At 36.4% G+C, this 21,954-nt stretch overlaps 1 protein-coding gene across 3 annotated transcripts in view; it reads right to left on the bottom strand.

Annotated features, from left to right (window-relative positions):
• The window catches only part of MON2 (MON2 homolog, regulator of endosome-to-Golgi trafficking), a 65,711-nt gene that overhangs the window by 32,458 nt on the left and 11,299 nt on the right, over window positions 1-21,954 (bottom strand). For 2 of the 3 annotated variants that reach the window (XM_064701846.1, XM_064701847.1), the window contains exons 2-17: window positions 19,996-20,059; window positions 15,946-16,073; window positions 15,020-15,151; window positions 13,441-13,570; window positions 12,770-12,867; window positions 11,462-11,587; window positions 10,516-10,710; window positions 9,680-9,804; window positions 9,205-9,344; window positions 6,444-6,597; window positions 4,915-5,144; window positions 3,775-3,856; window positions 2,919-3,100; window positions 1,554-1,666; window positions 362-466; window positions 45-125 (exon numbers count right to left, since the gene is read on the bottom strand). In XM_064701846.1, the coding sequence (XP_064557916.1) occupies window positions 45-125; window positions 362-466; window positions 1,554-1,666; window positions 2,919-3,100; window positions 3,775-3,856; window positions 4,915-5,144; window positions 6,444-6,597; window positions 9,205-9,344; window positions 9,680-9,804; window positions 10,516-10,710; window positions 11,462-11,587; window positions 12,770-12,867; window positions 13,441-13,570; window positions 15,020-15,151; window positions 15,946-16,073; window positions 19,996-20,059 (2,085 nt within the window). Of the gene's footprint in view, window positions 1-44; window positions 126-361; window positions 467-1,553; window positions 1,667-2,918; window positions 3,101-3,774; window positions 3,857-4,914; window positions 5,145-6,443; window positions 6,598-9,204; window positions 9,345-9,679; window positions 9,805-10,515; window positions 10,711-11,461; window positions 11,588-12,769; window positions 12,868-13,440; window positions 13,571-15,019; window positions 15,152-15,945; window positions 16,074-19,153; window positions 19,171-19,995; window positions 20,060-21,954 lie in introns of those variants that run through there. The other variant, XM_064701848.1, reaches the window with a different exon arrangement.

Below are 21,954 nucleotides of genomic sequence, written 5' to 3'. Positions count from 1 at the left end.
CATAATATATAATCATTAACTGCAAAACAAACAATCATGCTTACTGTGCTTGGCCCTTCCACAGCTCTCCCAGGTTTTAATGCACCCCCAACACTAGGCTTCAGTCCCAGAATCCACACAAGATGCTGAAAAATACAAAAGGATCATTTTTCAGGCAGAGAAGAAATTAGCATTGTACTCAAGCTAGCCACCAAAAAGAACTCAAGAGAAATGCTACAGTACTTATTCAAGGCAATTCACAGAACACCATGAGAAGACTGAAAGCTTCTTCTATTGCTCACTGAGCAATCGAAAACCAAATTACAGCAAAACACCAAGGCATAACAGCAAGGCATAAATATTTCCTCACAGGAAATATTACCTGAAGGGTAGCCAGGACAAGTTGCCATGATGTACCAAGAACAGCTCCATGGAAGTGAGCTAGGTTGAGTAATGTCCTCATACACTGGATATTTTTTGATGTCAGCTAAAAAAAAAAAAAAACAACCAAACAGCCATCCAATTTTTATTATTCATAATGATAGTGTTTCTAGCAAACTTCCAATTTTTACTGAAGTGCTTTAAAATTACATTTTGTTTGCACTACTGAAATATATTTTTTTAGAGAAGTAGTTCAGTATTTCTCCTTCTTCTCCCAGCCTTATCTTGGTGAAGCTGAACATGAGCACTTGAGTGCAGCATTCAGCTCTGCAGTCCCCAACACTGGAAGGACATTGATCTGTTGGAGGCCCACCAAGATGTTCAGAGGGGTAAAACACCCCTCCTGTGAGGAAAGGCTGGGAGAATCAGGATTGTTCAGCCTGGAGAAGAGAAGGCTTAGGGATGACCTAATTGCAGCCTTCCAGTACCTGAAAGAAACTTCCAGGAAAAACAGGACAAGACTATTTACAAGAGCATGTAGTGACAGGACAAGAGGGAATGGCTTCAAATTGAAAGAGAACAGGTTTCAGTATCAGGAAAGAAATCTCTGCTTTGAGGCTGGTGAGTCACTGGAACAGGTTGCCCAGGGAAATATTCGATTCCCCATCCCTGGCAGTGTTCAAGACCAGGCTGGATGGGGCTTTGAGCAAGCTGGTCTAGTGGAAGGTGTCCCTGCACATGGCAAGTGGGTCGGAACGAGATGATCTTTAAGATCCTTTCCATCCCAAACCATCCTGTGACTCTCTGATTTGATCACTGCCCTCTCCTCCCAGTTTCACATTGTTATCAGACACAAGTTCAAGTACTCCAGCTTAATTGCATCAACTCCACAAAAATCAGTCTATCTTAAATGAACTTTCACACACAGGCACATAAAATAGCTGAGATTAGAGTTTTCCAAGTGGAATGGATAAGAACTTCAGAGCTAGAAGTCAGAAAAAAACAAGAATAAGAATTCTTTGCAATTAGATAACTTTACTGCCCAGGACTGTTCCAAATGAAAGCATTAGGACAATAGACCAGCTCACCATTATTTGTAAGAATGCTGTGCATCTGTAGCCGGGTTTTGAGACACACTGAGATGCAGAAAGAAGTAGTTAAGCAAAGTAAGATCACTTACAAGTTGTACTTACCATAACTGTTCCCTGTGGCTGAAGAGCTAAGGGTTGCCCTACTGCTACAACTTGCTGGTGAGACTCACTTGAGGGACTAATCATTTGAACATTCTGTCCCTGAATGGAATATGCTGGAGGGAAATTGAAAAGAGAAGGAAAAAAAACCCCTAAATTTAAAATCCAGTATTTACTTGTAGTAAGAACTACCTTCTGGCAAACAGACTCCACAAAATTTCTTTACAGTGTTAGCTTTAGCATACCTCACTTTGAGACGTTTGGTTGTATTTAGATTACAGTGTCATTGCCCTAGAGATTTAAAGATCTTGCAATTACTCCCTGTTTCTAACTATTAGACATTGTTTGTGATACATTCATACATTTTATGTCAAGACTGAAATATTTATGCTTAAGATATGAGCATTAGACTGTCTCAACTCAGTTTTTTATGGTAATTGTGTGTAAATGGTATCACTGTGTGCTACCACTGTACCAGTACACTCAGAAAATGACATTGATGCTGTATCATGATATTTTTTCAATATGGGACTCCAGGCCACCCATTTTATAACTCAATTGTAAAAAGAAGAGCAACCTACACAAAATAACTGAGGTTTCCTTCTTTGTTTTTATAGGTATCCGCGTAGTTCAGTCACGTGTTCTTAAGTTCTTAACAGACTTACAACCTAATAATACACTTAGCTGGTACACTGGACTGAAGTAAAGGTGCTGGTCCTTGTTCCCAGTGTAAGATATTTTTGTTTTATTTTAGGAGCTCTAATGTTAGATGCATCTGTATATTTTTCAGGTAGTTGCTTTTCTCAGTAAGTAGTAATTCACTTTCAAAGTTAGAAACAGAGTACATCCTAAACCAGCATATATTATGAATTACAACATTCTCTCAAGATGTGGGATGCATCAATTCAGCTTTTTGTAGGCTATAGAGAGCCCAGAACTTAGATCTTCCATTTATGCATAAGCATTACCATCACCAGACAATTGTAGATAAGACTGTAGTACATCACAAATGCAGGATGTTCTAGCCAAAGCTTTAGAATCCAAGTTGCCCAGAGACCTCTTCAGATTTTGAATGCCTTAATTACACATCCTAGCAGATCTTTACAATGGTAGACAGATCTCAGAATTTGAACTTTTGACATATGTGAATCTTTCAAGAAATTTTAGGTTGATCAGAATGAGAGTAAGCAAATGCTGCAAAACTAACCAGTTCTGGAAAGCAGGTGATCTAGGTGCTGTCTGAGGATTCTAACTTACTTTAATATAGTCAAATACTACAGTTGCATATCTTTGGAACCACATCCCAAAAAAAATTTGGTTTAGAGGACAAAACAAAGAAACAGAATTAAGGAAAATGTATATATTTACATTTGCTGGACAAAGCTGCAGTTGTGCTGTTTAATACAGTAAGGGCATAGTGAGGAGGCAAAGATCCTTTGCAAATGGCAGTGATAAAGGCATCTCTTGATGTTACAAGGCCCAGTCTTCCACAAAGTGCAGCCATGGTCAATTCTGCTTTTAGAATATTTTCAGTGGCAGCTTCATCAGTGCTGAAAGAGTACACATTGTTCAGCAAGAATTAATACAGAACACAGAGGCAGGCAGCTAACCAAAACTGAAAGCCATAAGAACATATACTTTAAACCCATTAACAGTATAAATATTGAAGAACGAGCATAACCAATCAACAAAGGTCTTCAGAACCACTTCCTACAAAATTGAACTTTACTTTTCAGTGACTTGGTAATGATATTATGAGAAGATATTTTAAACTAATTTCAGAAAATGGTGTTTGATTACAAAAGGCCCTTTGAAAGAGTCAATTAATTTACCACAGTCATTTCCTGGTAAAAAGCTTTTCCACTTTAAAGATAAGATAGTACTAACAAGTACCAAGACATTACTTAGTCTCTTACTTGCAGTAATCAGGACCTGGAATCACTTCAACATGCAAGCAAAGTAAAAAGAAATAAAGATAATTGAAATAGTTTAAATGCAACGCTTTGAAAATGCAGTTAACTGTTCTGTATTGAAATACATTAAAGGTTTATGTTGGACTTCTGTGTCATTTAGCCACTCAGTCTAAGCCACAAACCTGACTGCTCAGATGCCATGAACAGCACTTATGCTCACAATTGTCAATTTGTCTAGTATCAAAAGTCAGTTCAAAATATAACTTGGAATATCAACTTAGAAAAATCAAGAGAAATGAAAGACCAGATACCTTGCATCAAGTAGAAGGGATAGAGCAGCCAGAAGACCACACCAACAAGCGTTCACCATTTCTTCCCAGACAGCTCTGCTGACTTAAAAGAAATATATAAACTTTTTAATAGCAGAAACACAGTGGTTTCCTTAATAACTTTCAACTGTATCATAAACAAAATGCTTACTACGGCTTTTTTTGAAGTATGTTTCTGTATGCATGTTTACACAGCCACATATATGTGCACACAGAAACACACTTACACCAGTATTATTCAAACAGCTTGCATTTAAGGTAACATTTCTGAGGTAAAAAAAAAAATCACCTGGTAATGCCTCTTCTAAATAGCATTAAAAACCCCATCAAAATCCAACTTACTATGGTATATATAACCATTTTCGATCTTTTTCTGTAAAAATAAACATTCAGAAATGCAAAATTATGGGATAAGAAACTCACTGAAATTTTGCAGTGAAGTAAAAATCCTCTCCCGTGGTATCTATAATTCTCCGTAACTTTTTTGTTTCTTTTATTTAAGAGGGAAAAAGGTACTGGCCCAGCCAAGGGGCAGCTGCCCAGCCCTGTGCACCTCCCTCCCTGCCCCACAGCACCACGGAGAGCGCCCCTCTCCCGAGGCAGTGCCTGGGATGAAACCCTCTGCTTCCCCCTGTGCATTTGGCACCCCCAGTGCCTTGGCTCACACTTCAGCTGTACTGCCTTGGCTTCCCGGGGCAAAACTCACTGCTCAAACACAAGTCTTTCTGTACATAGAGACACCCCTGTACAGACAATCCACACTTCACACCAGTTCTGCTTCTAAAGACGCCCTTCTCTATATAATGCATTCTTACTAAAAGTTTATCCATTAAAACATTCCTTTTATCTTGCTACTAGAAATATATTTTTCTTTCAACGTGGTCATAACTCCATTTCTGTCTCTTGTGACCTTAGATCTTGGTGTTCTGCTTTTGGCTTAATGCTAAGTCAAGTATTGTTTTAAATGGAATTGCTGTTCCATTAAAAAAAAAAAAATCACACTTCACAGAAAGTTTCTATATGTAAATAAGAAGCAATAAATTTAAGCAAAAAGCATTACATTTTAAAATCTGCTTTCGGTAAAACTGTTGCATTTCACATAGTGCTTGCATTTTCAAATACCTAGTTCTTTCTCTGATTGGTCAGAAACAGACTGCAAATCTTGCTCTGAAGACTGTGCTGGTAATGAAGCTGCCTCTGTTGTGGCTTGAATGACAGTTTCTGCCTCTCCCAACTCTCCTTCGATCATGGTAGTGATACCACGGACAAGATCCAGCAAACAGTGAAATGCCACTGACATTGCATAGCCCTCAGGAATTGTAGGTGGCTCAACTTTGTCCAGCATCTCCAAACTAAAAAAAATTGAAAACATGACAAGTGTGTAGCAATACCACTATTACTGTTTTTAAAAACACTAATAAAAAACAAGATTCCAAATGAATGCTAAGTACAAACAGGCCCCAAATACAATCATCCTTCAAGATTTGTTGCAACTCAAGAAAAAAAATCTTTAAACCTTTAAGTCATGAAGTAAAAGAGTAAATGAATAACTAAATAAGACAGCAACCAAAAGAGTACAAACACTTAGTACAGATCTACAAAAATTATTTCTAAAATTACACTAACACATATGAGCAAGCATCATGAATAATTCTACTTGTATTATTATTTTACTTAAAGCAACTGCAACAGAACTTATTCAGAAGAATATAAGTATCTAGGAACAACAGAGGAAATACATCAGGAAATCATGACAGTGTGAGCATAGTTATAACAATCTGAGGACAAGCCAGACATTCTATTATCATTATCTTTGAGTCCACATGACTAGAAAAGCCTGTCCATAGCTAGGTATTACATGGCCAAATACTCATCACCTACATGCACAGGTACACAATGGAAGTTATTTGTACAAAGAGGATATGTCTACATGATTCACTGCTGTAAAGCATGCAATTAAAACGTCACTGTGCTGGAACAGCAGTCTCATTGCCACTCCAGGTTTGGAAGTGCTTGCCCTTCGATGGTCATTACTGACATGAAAAAAAATTGCACTATGTAAAAAAGTAACGTAGTATTTGCAGCTTTAAACTGAGAACACCATCTCCATTGCACAAAGTCATGACAAAATAATTTGCCATTCTAAGGAGCATTCAGAATCTAGCCTTGGTATATAGGTCAATATATTGTTTGAAATGACAAGCAGACCAGTATCTACCACAATATCCTGCTCAATTAAAACTGTAAATACAGTAAAGCTGGTGTGAGAAAGACACTTTTCACTCCCACTGATGTCCTGTTTGCTTAATGCCCCTCACGTTTGCCACTAGAAAATGCAGCAACAGGTTTTCCAAAATTGTTCTATACTACAGGGAAGCCTAAAAGTGAAGAGTTAGTACAGGTAATATGGTAGGAAAACAAAATCCAACTGATGCTAAAACCATAGGGGACATTCCAATGAGAATCCAGGGCATGCAGAAAAAAACAGCAAAAAGACCAGAACACCTCATGGCACCAACAAAGAGAAAATTCCTAATAGACTTCAACACCAGTGAAACAAAAACCTCAATATTCACTAGTAAAAATCCTTACATCAAATTCAAAATAACCATACTTGTTACATACATTTTCAAAAAGCTAGAGGTACTCACTATGTAGCTTTGGCACTGCCTTGTACTGTTACATTCAGGATGGGTATCCAAGTGCCTCTGTACTCAAAGGCAGGTAATACAGTCGCACCTCCACCCATTCCAAGCACTCCTGGGTTTGTTTGTGCTGAGCCAGTATTCCCTGATGCATTGCTTCCTGTCACAAAAACAATGTGAGAAAATCAACCAATTTGTTGTGATCAACAAACATCCTTTTCCTTTTTCTACATTTAATTTTTGAGACACGAGGATTAATCTGAAGACACCCAGTTCAATAACAAAAATCTACAATAACATAAAAAACTATTTCTGAGCTCCCTCTGCTGTCTAAAACATAATCTTTTGTGCAGTTCATTGATGCCAACTGCCTAATGTCCAGTCAGAATGTAATGTTTCTGTGAAAGGTACAGAAACATTAATAACATTCTGGGAATGAATCAAACTTACACAGTCTTGATGAAACAATGTATTGTTTTAGTGAAGAGTTAGACAGATACTTGAAAGTTAAGGATTATTTACATAGTTGTATCAAGAACTCAGTAGCTAGAAAGTTTAATCATTTTAATAACAAGCTTCCAAGATTTCAGAAATGCAAAAACCACAAGAAGAAAATCTAAGAGAACGGCAACATTTGAATCTGTTCCATGCCAAGGCAAAATAAAACAAACCCCATCAGGGAAGAGGACACAATGTGCCAACCAACAGCTAGGAAGGGACAAATTTTGATTCCAGCTGAGGAAGCCAAAAAAAAAAGTAGCTAAAAGAACAAGGAAGTCTGTATATATACACTTCCTTCATAGAGAAGGACATCTCTACTTACTAAGAATAGGTCCCACAAGTTCAGATTCTCTCTGAAGAGACAACGGGGAGAGAGAGCAGAGTCCCCAGGACGGCAACTCACAGTGTAACTCACTGCCATTTTGGTGGGCTTGCTTTTAATATGTGAACAGAAAGCTACTAATTTAGGCAGCAAACTCCTAACTTAGGCAATATGAATACACAGAAGCTTATGTACACAGTAACTCTTAACAGACTGAAACAAAAAAATCATGCTGCTAAACACATGGTTAACCAAACACAGTTACACAGGTGTCATTTTCTATGATTCCATTGTGTAGTCAGACATATGCAACTATTTTTTTATTAATCTAAGTCATTAAAGTGGGTGGTAAACATTGCCCAGTATAATAAAAGTGACACAGAACTTCAGCAGATGCAGCTTCCAACTCCTATGAAACAGGTAGCCTGTTGCAAGACTGAGGCTCAAAAATCAAGTGTATAAGGAGTGTAAATGTCCAAAGCCAGGTTGGATAAGGCTTCGAACAACTTAGTCTGTTGGAAGGTATCCCTGCACATGGACAGGGGACTGGAACTAGATAACCCTGAAGGTCTCTTCCAACACAAGCTATTCTACGATTCCAAAACACAGCCTTCTATGAGAGGACTGTTGTTATAATCAAGAGACTCAGTTTGAGAATTACATTGCATTGATCTGCTCTTTGCATGTCAGATATGGCCACAGGAGGAAAAAAGGTAGAAAAAGAAATGAATGAGCAAGTGACATGAGAAGCATTCAGACAGAAAGAAGAAGTGAAAAAGAAAAGAGAAAACAAACTGGAAATAATTATCCTGAGAAATAGCAACAGCACTAGAGGCATGACCCTACTGCACTGCTGCTTCACTTGAGGCAAAATTCAGGTTTTCAGAATGAGTATTACAGAATGGCTTCTCATATCTGCATGTTACATGGTGAAAAGTGTTCCTCTGATTTACTTTAAGACAATTAAGCTAACCTAGAAATAATACTAATAGAAATACTCTATCAGCTGCTATATAGACAGCTACTGAACAATAGACACTGACACAAATTTTCTCATGCTATCACTGCTCCCTCCAGCATGGGATTCCAATTTCATGAGTGAACACTAAAAGGTGTGAGTCTAAACCCAAACTTTTCCAGTAGTAGTAGTAGATATGATAGACAATAATTACATTTATTATCTGGCTTTTATCTCTTTTAAGAAGGCATATCAAAAGACACCCTGACGAAATTTTTTTATGTTGCTTGTGGGTGAGGACTGCTTCCAAAACAACAAGAAGAAGCAAAGAGCCTTAACTTGGGACATAAACGCTTGCAAGGGCATTAACAGGATAATCATTTCTTCTTATTAAAATACAAATATACCTAGTGAAATGCCAAAAGCCTGACTGCAAGAAAAGACAATCAAGTCTTTTCAACATGTGTATGATTACAGCTTACAAAAAAGACAGAGATCATTTGTAAAATACACATCTTTCATGGTGCCTCTTGGCTCCCTCAACTCCAGTTCTGGCCTTGCACATCCAGAAGAATTAGTGATTGCCTCCCACACACACCTTCTTACTACTTAAATTGTGCACTGCCATAAATGACATCCCCACACAAGGAGACTGAAAGCAGACACATTTTTTACAGTCAGAAATCAGAACTAACTTCTTCGGAATCTCCCTCTGAAAAGTTGTGAAACAAGAAGCTGGGTCACTGCGGAAACAGGAATCAAGGCAGGAGCACTGCTCTGCTGACTGGGGTCTCTGCCTTCCCCACAAACCCCCCAGGTAGATAAAATCCTCTGTTGTACCAGAGCTGAGAACACTAGTTCATCTCAAGCTAGCTTTTCACAAAAATAAACACAGAAGTACAGAGCTGTACCAGAGCTGAATCAAAACAGAATTCATTATTACAAGAAAATGATGGGACAATAATGAAGTGACAATAAAGATTTACCAGTTTGGTTCGGTGTTGCTGATGTGTTCCCTGTGCTTGGTACAAGAAACAGAGACTGGATAAAGGACCCCAGTGCATTCACAATATCACGGAAAACTTTAGTGGAATGTTGCTTCATATCATACGACTGACAAAAAGACCTAGAAGGTATTTTACAAAACAGAAAGCATTTGACAAATCGGGGACTAAAATAATATTTTAACAGCAACTATTTAGGTAAACAATAATATTTTTTTTTAGGTAAATGCTCCTTTGACACTGCTAAGACACAGACATACTCAAATATGTCTGTGTAATTCAGCCCTTTCTGGATAATAAGCATTGCCTAATGCATTACACAAAATTATCATGAAAAGCTTATTGCATTTAAGTTTCTATACATTTGCAATGTTTTAGGAAGCATTTTCCATTAGAGAAAAATAATAAAAATATATCTTAAACTTTGTGTAAAAGCAAAAGCCAATATATTTAATACCTTAATAGCTGAGGCTGCACACAAAGCCTGTGAATAGATTCTACTGCAACAGCTCGTAGCCACTGTGGTTTGTCTGCATCCAGAAATTTAACCAGCAATGACAGAAAGATTTCACACTCTGTTACCTAAAATATATAAATTTATAATAATCAATAAAAATAAAAAGCTCCTACAAAATATTTTCTCAAAAGAACTTCCATCTCAGGAATCCTATCACAGCAAGTTTTGTACAGAACCTAAAAAAATCCCTGGAATGAGTATTTACTCAGAATTATATAAAAATATAACATTTTTGACAAGGTAAAATCACATATGCAATTGTACTGAAGGAGCTAAATTCCTCACAGACATTGCAATAAAGGTCATACATTTGCTACAGTAGACAAATGAAAAATATCTTTTTTAGCAAATACCCAAAACTCAGGATGTAAGAACAACTGAACATGTGTTTTTATCCACATTCTGTCAACAGCTTTAGCAACTCAAGTCAAAAGCCTCTTAGAAAGAATTAACAAGGCACAGTAATCATCATTATCTAAAGTGAGGCAGAACAATCGAAAGGTCCCCAGAACCTGAAAGGCAGTTAAATAGAGAAAAGATGACAAGTAATCCACTATGAAATTCATACAAGTCCATGTTTAACAAAAATGTACATTTAGAATGTACAGTTTACATGTAAAAATAAATAAACGTATGAGGAAAAGAGTATTTCGCCTTTTCTTCCCTCAGTAGACATCAACAGTTCCCAAGAACTAATCAATACTACTACTGATCACAGCACTGGTATATACATAGAAAAACAGAATTGCATGAAGAAAATTTGAGCATATTCTTACCAGCAAGCTGTAAAACTGTTTAATCAAAACAGAAACTACTCGCAGCAAACGCATACAGATGGGAAAGTATGGTTTTTCCACTGGTGCTGGGGAAGATGAGGTGGTGGAACCTTGCCTGAATTTGATATTTGGGGAGAAGAGCTTTATAACAAGAGGGCATACCCTCTCTTTAAGAAGAAAACTGAATTCCTGATGCTGAAAAAGAAAATAGAAAAAGTTATATGCAGATATTCCTTAATTGCTACCAGCAGCTCTGATTATGCATCTTATTTACATTTGTAGTTATGATCAAGCAGTCTGAAATCATGCAAATCTTGGTACAAACTACAATCAGGAAAAGAAAAGGCAGAACTGCAGACATCATTGTAAAGCTACAAAAACCCATGAAATGACAAGGTTCATGCCATGCACCCTTCTTGTATTTTGCGGGTTGAAATAGGCTGCTAATATATCACTTACAAATAGATAAATTTCTTTAATCTACCTATTGTCAGCTAGTAAAACACATTACTGCAGGATCATGGTGCATTTATATTCAGTAGATAGATGCAATTCACAGTCTTGACTCTTACTTTACAAGTGGAGTGAGGTTAATGTTTTTGTAGAAATAACAATTCCACAAATTTAGTTACAGAGCTGTCATAAATCAGGCAAGATAAGAAAATGCATTTTCAGAGGAGATATAAACAGCAAAACCAAAAGTGAAACAGAGTAAAACAAGCAGCATTACAAAATGAATAAACATAGATAAAGTGTTTGGGAATAGAAAAACATTCATAAAGCACAGGGAATTTTTCTGTTAATCCCCCCCCACACCAATATGTAAAAGCTACAAGTCCTTCAAGAAAACAATATTCTTGTTAAATTAAAGAGGATTTAATGAAGTGTATATTTTACTACCTATGTGAGTAAAAGTCTTCCTGTTTTCTGTCCAAAAACTACTCACTTGTAAAAACACTTGTGGAAAGTCGTTGAGGACCGACTCCAGAAGTTCAAGGCCAAATGTCCGTGTCATTTCTGTCATACCCACGAGCCAGTAGGGAGCATCAGCATTAACTAACTGACACAGATCCTTAGAAAGAAGCACAGTAACATTAACATTCTCTGTACAGTACTGTACCAAGAAAGTTTCCCCTTCATAATGGAACCTACATGCTCTCCTCTTCTGCAGGTAATTTTCTGATTTCAACATAATTTTTCTTTAAATACTTTTTTAACATAAATTATAAAGCATAGAAAAGACATTTCAAACTTTGCTGGTATCCTTGCAGTATATGTGTTCATTCCTACCCTCAAAAATATCCCAAGACGAGTGATTTTGCTAAGTCAAGAAGATTTTTATTGTTGTGATGAATGCAACTACTCCTTTTCATTACACACTTGCCTTCAATGTCCAATACCAACCACAAGACACAGGACTGAACTACAGTTACAGCATTTTGCTCTGTATTGGGTCTGGCTGAGAGGGAGTTAATTTTCTTCACAGCAGCCCTTACAGTGCAGAGCTTTGCATTGGTAGCTAGAAAGGTGCTGCTAACACCACTGCTTCAGCTACATCTGAATAGCAATGGCACAGCCTCAGTGCTGCCTCTCAAGATTTCCGCCCGCTACCACTAAGGGGCTGAGCAAGATCCTGTGAGAAGACAAAAAATGTCACCCCAAATTAACCGAAAAGATATTTCATACCTCAGTTATAGAACCTAAGAAATGGGAGAGAAAGGGAGGCAATCATTACAATGTTTGCCTTTTGGAGCAGCCACCATATATTCTGAAGCTCCCAGGAAGTGGCTGAACATTGCTTGCTTTGCTCATACACATGCAAACTTTTGCTTTTGCCTTAACAAACTTCCTTATCTCAACCTATTGTTTTCCATCTTATTTTCTCTCCCCATCCAGCTGGGACAGGGAGTGGTAGAGTAGCTTGGTGGGCATTTGAGAGTCCAGTCAGGGTAAACCCACCACAGGCTCAGAGAAATAAGAATCTTGAATTTAAGGCAGACATGTATGCTTAGCTATTGTTTAAGACTTATAGTAGAACATTTTCCAAGGCCACTTGGAATCATTTTTCCATCATTCCCCTGTGATAGAGCATATCATCACCAATTAGAATAAATAGCATAAGAAAGCCCAAGGCCCTGGTTAAGGACATTGTCAATATGCAAATCTGCAAAAACAGCAAATTCTTGAAATTTTTTAAAGAGACGTAGAAGTACCCAATCTTAACTGCAAATACATAAATATACTCCCCAACTACCTGGAAAAGCATATATGCATCCTTAGCACATGGCTTCAGTGTACTGACAGATCTTCTATTACTATTTCCTTGAACTGCAGCTGGCTGGTCAACAGCATCTGTGAAAAAAAAAAAAAAAACAAAAACAAAACAAAACAAAGTTTTGTGAACAAAGGAGCTGTTAAAAACCAAGAAGTATGCATTAAGTGTTCCTACAGGAATATCCTATAAGAATGGCCAGGCAATTCTTCTCCAACTTATCATGTCTATAGAAACAAACATTAGATTGACTACCAAAGATCATCAATACCAAGCACTGCTTTCTAATGCTCTCTTCAAAACTACTACTGCCATATATTTCCCACTCAGTAATCTATGGTACCTACACCATAAATGATGTCCTCACCTCAAATCCCTTTACAGTACTAACCTGAAGACCAGTTCTCACAGCTTGAAAAAAAAAAATCTAGGTTTTATATATTGCTGCACTGAATTGGACTGACAAATTGGTAAAAGATTTCATCTCCTTTAAATACAAATAAGTGTATAAAAGACAGTTAAAATTAATGATGTCTGTGACTTTTTCATAGCATCTATAGACATTTTATTACTTTGTTATCTGAAAGAGAAACATCTGATATGTGTCAAAAAAGCAGGTAAATAACAGCAAGCTGAGTAAGCAGCATGCCCACCTCTGTATCGCTCATCTTCAGCAACCACTCTCTCAAACACGACAGTCACCACCTGCCGCACTGTAGCTGCTGCAGTGTTATTTGTGATATTATCTTTTGTGAAGTGCAATCGAAAGCAAAGTACAATAGCCTGAAAGGAAAAAAAACAACAGAAACAACATCATGTTACAATAATACATTTCATCTTTCAGCTAAGAGTCAAGGCTGATGGATTGTGGAAGGCTTTCTGCTATAGTTTGTCAAAAGGTCGTCCAAAAAAAAAAAAAAAAAGAAAAAAATTAAACTTGAAGAACCAGAATACATTTTATGGATTACTCTAGCCAAAAAACTCTTTAGTAATCCTCCCCAAAGGCAATCAAAAAGTGGCATTTAACTGAACACATTACAATGTACCAATAAAATTGCTGTAATCATACAGAGAATACATAGTAATCATCACACAGAACAACTTGTATGAATATTATGTCAAAAGAACATTAGGATTGTAAGGTTAATCACAGAAAGGTCAGTCAAATCCAAAGCTAAAATGTCATTCCTCCTCCCACACTGAATCACAACACTTTCATAATCTTGTTGCCTTGACTGCTATTATTCCTAAGATGTGCAGTTCAACGTGTCATTGTGCTGGCAATGACCTGAATACCTTTTCCCACTGGATTTTGTAATTACCTCCAACTCATAGCTTAATACTTACCTGTTTTATAATGAATTTTGAAAATTAACATCTGCATATGTAGTGAAACCTGTGTTTCTTGTTCTTCTGTCCATATACTGTGTTCCGGCACTTTCAAGAACCTCAACCCTGCTGTAGTATTACATGCTGTGAGCCATACCAGATTCAGAATTTTCTTTTGCCTCTTCTTCATGTCTCTGATTTGTGGGCTCCACTCTGATGGTATCACCACATTAGTTTAAAATGTCAAGTTTACAGCAACTTGACTGAAACATGAATGTGCAAGAAGTGTCTGGCTGAAACAAATTTTGTACAATGTAATCTAGAAGAGAAACTTACAAAGAAGTTTCACAATTCACTGATGGTAAACAATGTTGCATCTTCAAAGAGAAGTATCTTAACATTTAAATTAAATGGACTGAGGCCTTATTTTTTGTCCTAATTGAGACCTAATATCCAAAATGTTTCATGTTTAAAACTATGACCTTAAGTTGGCAAAAAAAGAGCAATAACTGAACAGTTTTCAAGAGATTTAAGGCAGAGTGGAAAGTAGCTTCTTTTAACATTTTCTCTATTAGTGAGAGCGTACACTGTGCTATGTGCTCTGATTCCAATTCAAAACTACAACAAATTTAACACATGAGAAGGATAGGCATTAGCTCAGTGTTTTTATTTCAAATTTCAATCAAGTCCAAAATGCATTATTGTGGAGGAATTACAAAACACATGGAAAAGGAAGCTAAAAGAAATCCTGTTTTCAGAGTCTAGCCATAACGACAATAGGGACACAACAGAATCAAGGAAGTCCCCTCCTTGTTCATTGTTTTCATATGCTTCATATGTGAAAATTCTTCATCTTTCCTCTTGGATATTTCAAATTCAATAGCTGATATCACAAATTCTTACCTTGGACAGTGCTTCATCATGCACAACTGTATTGGTTGTTAAAAGTACAAGAACTGTTTGGAGTAATTTAAGTTCTTCAAGGCTGTTCTCCATCAACTGCCAAAGCATATTGATAATGTTTCCGGCTGCAGCCTACAAAGAAATATTTTTTTGTCACGTATTACAATATTCATGTACTGGTATATTGTGTACATATGTAAGAATATCACTGTCATAAAGACATATCACAACTGAATGTGCCTGTTTGTCTATACCACAGCACTAAAATGAGAATTCATTATAAAGCAAATTTCATTGTCATAAGCTTCCCAAAGTCACTTTGAAGAAGTGACAACAGAATTGTCTTAATATGTAGTACAAATTAAAACCTGTACTTAATTTTTTACTTGGAAATATGGAAGACATAGTAAAAATATATTTTAGCCTCAGAATTAACTAATGTAAAATTAGTGTAATTTTACATTATGCAAGCACAACTGAAGGTGTATTCTAACAACATTATTTTCATCAGCTTCCTAACACACTATCATGACATTTACTGCTGCAGAAAATGTGCATCCATTTTACCTTATTGTTAAAAATAAAATGTAACAAAAGCACAATAATGTTATTGCACAGAGTATATTTGTGGATGCACAAGGTTCATTACATGTTCAGTTACCGCAGTAGAACAATGTGAACTAAATGAGCTGGTTTCAATTTTCATGGATTTCCTTCTAGAGGTTACTAATATTGCCTCACCTTTTTATTTAGTAATGTAAAAGGTTTTCTTTTAAATTACTGAAAAATAGATATAAGTAAAATATTTTGTGGACTATGTTCATCATAATATAAAGAGCCTGCTAAAACAATTCATTCACCTTCCATTTGAGGTCTATATTTTTCACTCTGAAATATTTCTGGCTTTGTATAAAGATCGATCTTACCTCTGAAACAACTTCATGAGACATGAGCCTCTGTATGGCTGCTAGACACAGCTGAGTGATCTTTGGTTCTTTTGTTCCACAGCCCATCAGAAAAGGCTGAACCACCTCTGAACTGTTCTCTTTCAATGCTTTCAAAGAGAAATACGGAAGCAGTCAATGCTTAATACTTCGAAAAGTACAATGCAAAAGCTGTTAACCACACCCATTAATAAAAGCAATCTCTAGTTTCGGAAACTTGGGATTTACACATGGACCACAGGGAAAAGCCAAGTGAAGACAGACACTAGACTGACACAGCTCACTTCCACAATTACCCTGGCCAAGACTCAAATTCCAAGTACCTTCTCCCTTATACAGTCAAGTGACTTTCCAAATCCAAAACGTCCATTTAAGACCCCATGTGGTTAGCAAGAAGGTGCAAGGTTCTGCCAACCCCAGAGCTTTCCCTGGCCTTGCCCCAGGAACCAGGCCCGGGCAGGTAGCACTGTCCTTCTGCTCTGCTTCACCTCAGCACCTAAGGCAGGAGCAACCCAGTCTGGCACGGAGCAACATCCCACAGTACAGGGCAGGAAGGGGAAGGGCAAACCACCACTGACAAAACAGCAAGAGAGACACTAGGCTGTATCCTGGGTACGTTCACCTGGCTGTGAATTTGTCAAATGCTGTTTTAGTGATAAAGGGTAGCTTCTTAAAATGGACTTTTGCCAGGAGAAAACTAGTTCCCATAAACTTCTCTCTTTTCTTTTGGTTTGGTTTTTTGTTTTGTTTTGTTTTTTGTTAAGGAGAAAAAGCTTCATAATGAATACAACATTCTACACTGCATATAAAACAGGTCTTTTTTCCATAAAAGTAATTCAAGAAATCTGGCATAATAAAATTTTAGAATATGAAAATACCAAAAATATGAAAGGAAAGCATGGCTCTGACTGATGAGTGGTTTTCCATTTGCAGGTATGTTTGCTGATTCATGCAAACTTCTAAGATTTTAGCTGCTCATCACCATTTCAGATACTAAAAATTTCCTCACAGTTGAAAGTTCAATGTCTGTTCTTACACTGAATGTCATACACTGTGTTTTAGTCTATGTGTAATAAAAGAAATGTATTCATGAAAAGTTTCACACGCTTTTCAGAGGACAGCAGTTACCACAAACAAAAAATACATTCTCGCATAAAAAATGCAAACATGATCTACACTACTAAGCATCACTACAACTAATTTGGAAAAAAAATTAAACAAGTTAAAACTACAAAAAAATACTTCAGTGATATTCTCCAACTGAAACACTGACTCAGAAGTTTCTACAAAAAGGATAGGCTATTATAAATTATGGATGCCAATTTTCTATAAGATAATAGTTCTGACAGGGTGATATCAACACACAGTCCAGTTTCAACAGCCTCTTCAGAGCCAGTGCAGGCTCTATGTCCAGCTGACATTTCTGAACTACCACTAAAGTCTAACCATCAAGCAGAAAAACGCAAGCAAAAAAGATACCACAAAACATTTATCCTTAATATGAAACTTGAGATACAGCTCTGAATGGTTAAAATGGCATAAGTTAATAAATCACAAGACAAAGAACAAATTTAGTCTTTTACAATACATTCTTCTATAATCCATTAAAAGCAACAATCTCACAACAGAATCTATATAAGTATTTTTAGTTAATGAATCTGAAAAATCAATGTTTTGTAGATCTCCTTTGGTACCTATCTGGTTTTATAGCAACCAGGCAGAGTTGTTCCCCGTTCAGAGGATCTGGAGCTAAATGCTGATGATCCCTTCCAACTCAGAATATTCTGTGATCATGTGTTTCTGTGGCTGTATTAGCTTCAGTCTTAAAATGCACAATAAATTTGTTATTGTCAGGTCTGCCTCCATTTAGCTACCGATTTATGGCAGAATATATTAAAAAGAAATCTACCTTACTGAACCATAACAAATGAGAAGGTTTTGGGAAGTATAACTTACCTGTTCATTTCATCAACAAGATTATAATTCTGATTTTTTAGAAGAACTCCTAAACCATAAGTTTTTGCACATCTCAAAGCCACATGGAAATAATTTCTCAAATTTATCTCCTGTGATAAAAGGCTTTCTCCTCATCTGGAATTTCTCAAATTCTTATAAATAAATAATAAAGTATGTACACACTGCCAAGAATGAAGACTTTGAAACAGCTCAACTTAACTTCTCAAAGAGAAAGAGAGAAGTTAGATCAATGACCTCAAAGTTCTGGCAGGTTAAACATATCCCACCAAAAATAACAAAGATTTTAAGATTTTAATAAAGATTTTAAGCCTGCATCTATTTTCCTAAAAATTATAATCCTACACAATGAAATGCTTCAAGAAAGCACCAGATCAGCTTATTCAAAACAATCTGATACATTTGTTCTTATCTATGTTAGTGAAATGACAGTTTACATCAAGATATTAAAAAAATCATATCCTGATCAAAGTATTTATTTGTATTACTAGAATGTCTTGTAGATACTCCTAAATAATCTAGCAGTCAAAATGTATCCACTAGATTCCACAATTACATTGTAGCATTTTGCAGCTTTATTATTACAGAGTGATATACATAATTTTTCTTCAGAAGACTTTAAATATTAGATAGACAATCTCTTGACACTAGCTTATGTATAAGATTAGCTTTTAATTGATACCTCAAAAAACAGAAAAGTTCATAAAGAATTGAGTCTGTTTAGTGACATTAGGCTTTAACTGTGGAATGATACAATAATGTGCAGGCAAAGTACATTTTCCCAGCACAAAACTATGGAACAGAGGAAGCAAAAGTTGTTATCCTATTAGCAAAGATTAACTAATCAAAATAACTTCTAGGACCTGCTGGTTCCCAAACCTCTTAACAACAAATCTGTGCAGGTTTTTTGAATGAAATAAATACTAAGTACATTCCAGTTTGAACTTTCCAAGAGCAAATAATTTTAAAAATTTTACCAAGTAAGAGAAAGTGTTCCCTCAAAAAGATGAAAGCAAAGACTGCCCATCCATGGCTAAATTTAAAGATCTATCCTATCTCTTCCCTTTGAAAACTAAAAAACAGAGAACTTTGCAGGATTAGAAACTAGCTTTCTAAAATAAAAACTTCTTTATGCAGTAATATGTTGACAGCTTCCAAAATGGCTAAATACTGCTTTTCCTTTTTCATTTGTGTATTTTGATATAGCTGACATTACCTGGCAAACTTTTCCCACTTATGTCAGCATACATGACAGCAGTAAAAACAAAGAAAATAAACAAATAAAAAAGAGGCATTAAAGTGAAATACTGAGGAGTGGATCTGTTAATACAAATAATCCTAGAAAATGCCTCCTTAACAATACCTGATTTACATATCTCAAAAGTAGATATGGTTTTGCAGCTATTTCACTGGACTTGCCAACCAATCTAGCATTTCAAGGATTTTGACTACATCTGGGGTAGACACTCAAGTATTGATGCAGGGACACTCAAATCTGGCCAAGGGCTTTATCAGCAACTGACAAGAAGCCAACTTTATAAAGCTGAAGACAGTCAGGAGATATTGTTTAAGCACTTACAATCTGCATCTCACAAGGTATGTCCCATCTCTTAAGGCATTGGAACATCTTAAATTGAATGACCTTGTCTCAGATAAAGATGGATTTTTGCCTGCCAGTTACAAGTCCCAAAGGCTGGACTAATACATAGATGTGGATCACACTGCAGAACTCCACACAGAGCACTCAACCACAACAGCTAAAACACTGAGAATGTAGGGCCTGAGTATTTCATAGTACTTTTCTAAGTGGATGATTACTTTTGTAGAGCATCAACTGAAAATGGAGCCCTTCCTCAGCATCCTAATAGCACTAACAAGAAACAAGTAGTGTTAAAAAATTTCTACACTGGAATTTTTGCTAAGTGCCCAAAAGTAAAGCATCAACAATACAGCACACACTAAAAGACATGTAGCATTATTAGACATATCCAAGACATCTTTTTAACATTTTGATCTGTAACTCAGCTTTATTCTTCCTACTGCACAGCAAATAATTACCTGCCAAAATATCTGTGTTTCGTGCAGCTATTGTTTTCACTTTTATTATTCCTGATTCAGCAGCCTGGAAGAAAAGAAAACAAGTAGTTTAGATGCTATATCATTCATCAATATCTGTAAAGAAATAAAAAAATATTGTAGATAAATAAAAAGGTATAGTCTCAGATAAAGAAATGCATTTGCAGTGGTTTCTGCCAGCAGAGTTAATGCAGAAGTCAAATTTTTGTAGTTGCTGGAATTCCTTTCTAGAATTCCACAGGAAGGGTTATATTCAGAATTTTTAGGAATCATGATTCTCATTGTATTACTTTCCAGCCTTATGAATGAAAAAAAAAATCACTAGTAAGCATAAACACTGTTACAGTCTCTAGACAGTTTCAAATTACAAGTATAAAAATGAAACCCATCTTCCCCCTGGATTTTGGCTCCCAAACGTCCTATACAAATGACCCCGTGGCAATGCCGCAAAGGTGACTTTCTAACAACACTTTCTGCTCTTCCCAGCATGCCACACAGAGCACAGCACCAGCTCCTCTCTCCCTTTCCCCCAAGTATGACTTGGCAGAGCAGCAGCATCATCCTCTCGCTCTCCCACTCCGCCAGCAGGGCCAGGGCTGCCCAGCCCAGCCCAGCCCAGCCCGGGCATCACCCACGGCCCAAGGGAACAGCAACTCCCGCTCCAGAGCCCACAAACACTCCCCTGCAGAAATCACTCACGCCGTGCTCCCTAACAGAAATCAAGCCAAACTGGAAACACTGAACCTTTGCATTTCAAGACCATGACTTCTGAAAGCTTTGTGTACAAAACAAGAAAGATATATTATACATTGTGCTTTTCCAGTTTTTAAATTTCATTAATACACTATAAGACTCCAGAAAGAATTAAACAAATAAAAATAAATGCAACAGGTTTTCCCAAATGACTGGATGCAAATTGCTGGAAAATACTGTTCTGCAAATTTGAAAGCATACTTCCCCTTTTATTTTAGCTTTGCATTTCTGTGCACTTTCCACACTACACATTACTATTTTTCCTCTGATACTACTATTTAAAGATGCGTGCTGTCACCTCATAAAACAGATTAGAGAAGCAAAGAAACAGTGTCATCGGAAATATGAAAATGATAGTACATGAAGTTTTACCAAGTGTTAATATTCCCTCTCCATCAAAACATTATTCCAACAAGGTTTCACAGAAAGTCAGGCTAAGGTGACTGGATAAATTCACAATTAAATATTTAAATTAAGATTTGACATACATATTTCTCAAAATAGCTAAATGAGAAATGCAAAGCTGAGGGGTTTTCGTTTGGTTGTTTTTTTAAAAAATTTGATTTCCCAAAACAATATAGGAAGACTAAACACCTACCTGGAGTGTTCTGGAGATTTATTTAGATTTTTCTGAACACAGTTTTCTACTTTAAAAATGAAGTCAATAATATTCACAGTGCCTGATTAACAATACAACATGCTCAAATAAACACAAAGTAACATGAACATATATATTTTGCATAACTAAAATAAGGCATGTCAAATGCAGCTCTTATTTATTTTAATGATATTAACTAATGTGTTGAACTTCTTGTCATAACACTTTGTTTCTACTAATTAATATGAAGGATTTGTCACAGTCCAAATTCAATCATCTTTAAATGAAAACTAATCACAATTACTAATGGCAATTGATTTCTGTCTTGCGAGGAGTGACAAACTCATTCTGATTCCAAGAAATATTAAGCCTGCTCATAGTAGTGGCGTTCACAAACACCATGCACTTCGCACAAAAATTTTCCAATATAATGGCTCTCAGTTTTTTCCGTGCTGGCTTTATATAAAATACTATATATTTTAAAAAAAAGTAAAACAAAGAAACTGCTGAATATAAGCATTCTTCTCCATGAGATACAGAAATTTGTATGATCGTCTGCATGATGCTATGGTTTCTATTCTGAATCTCAG

The sequence above is a fragment of the Zonotrichia leucophrys genome, chromosome 1A (assembly GCF_028769735.1).
Source record: "Zonotrichia leucophrys gambelii isolate GWCS_2022_RI chromosome 1A, RI_Zleu_2.0, whole genome shotgun sequence".
NCBI lineage: Eukaryota > Metazoa > Chordata > Aves > Passeriformes > Passerellidae > Zonotrichia > Zonotrichia leucophrys.
This window is presented reverse-complemented; position numbering and strand designations above follow the sequence as displayed.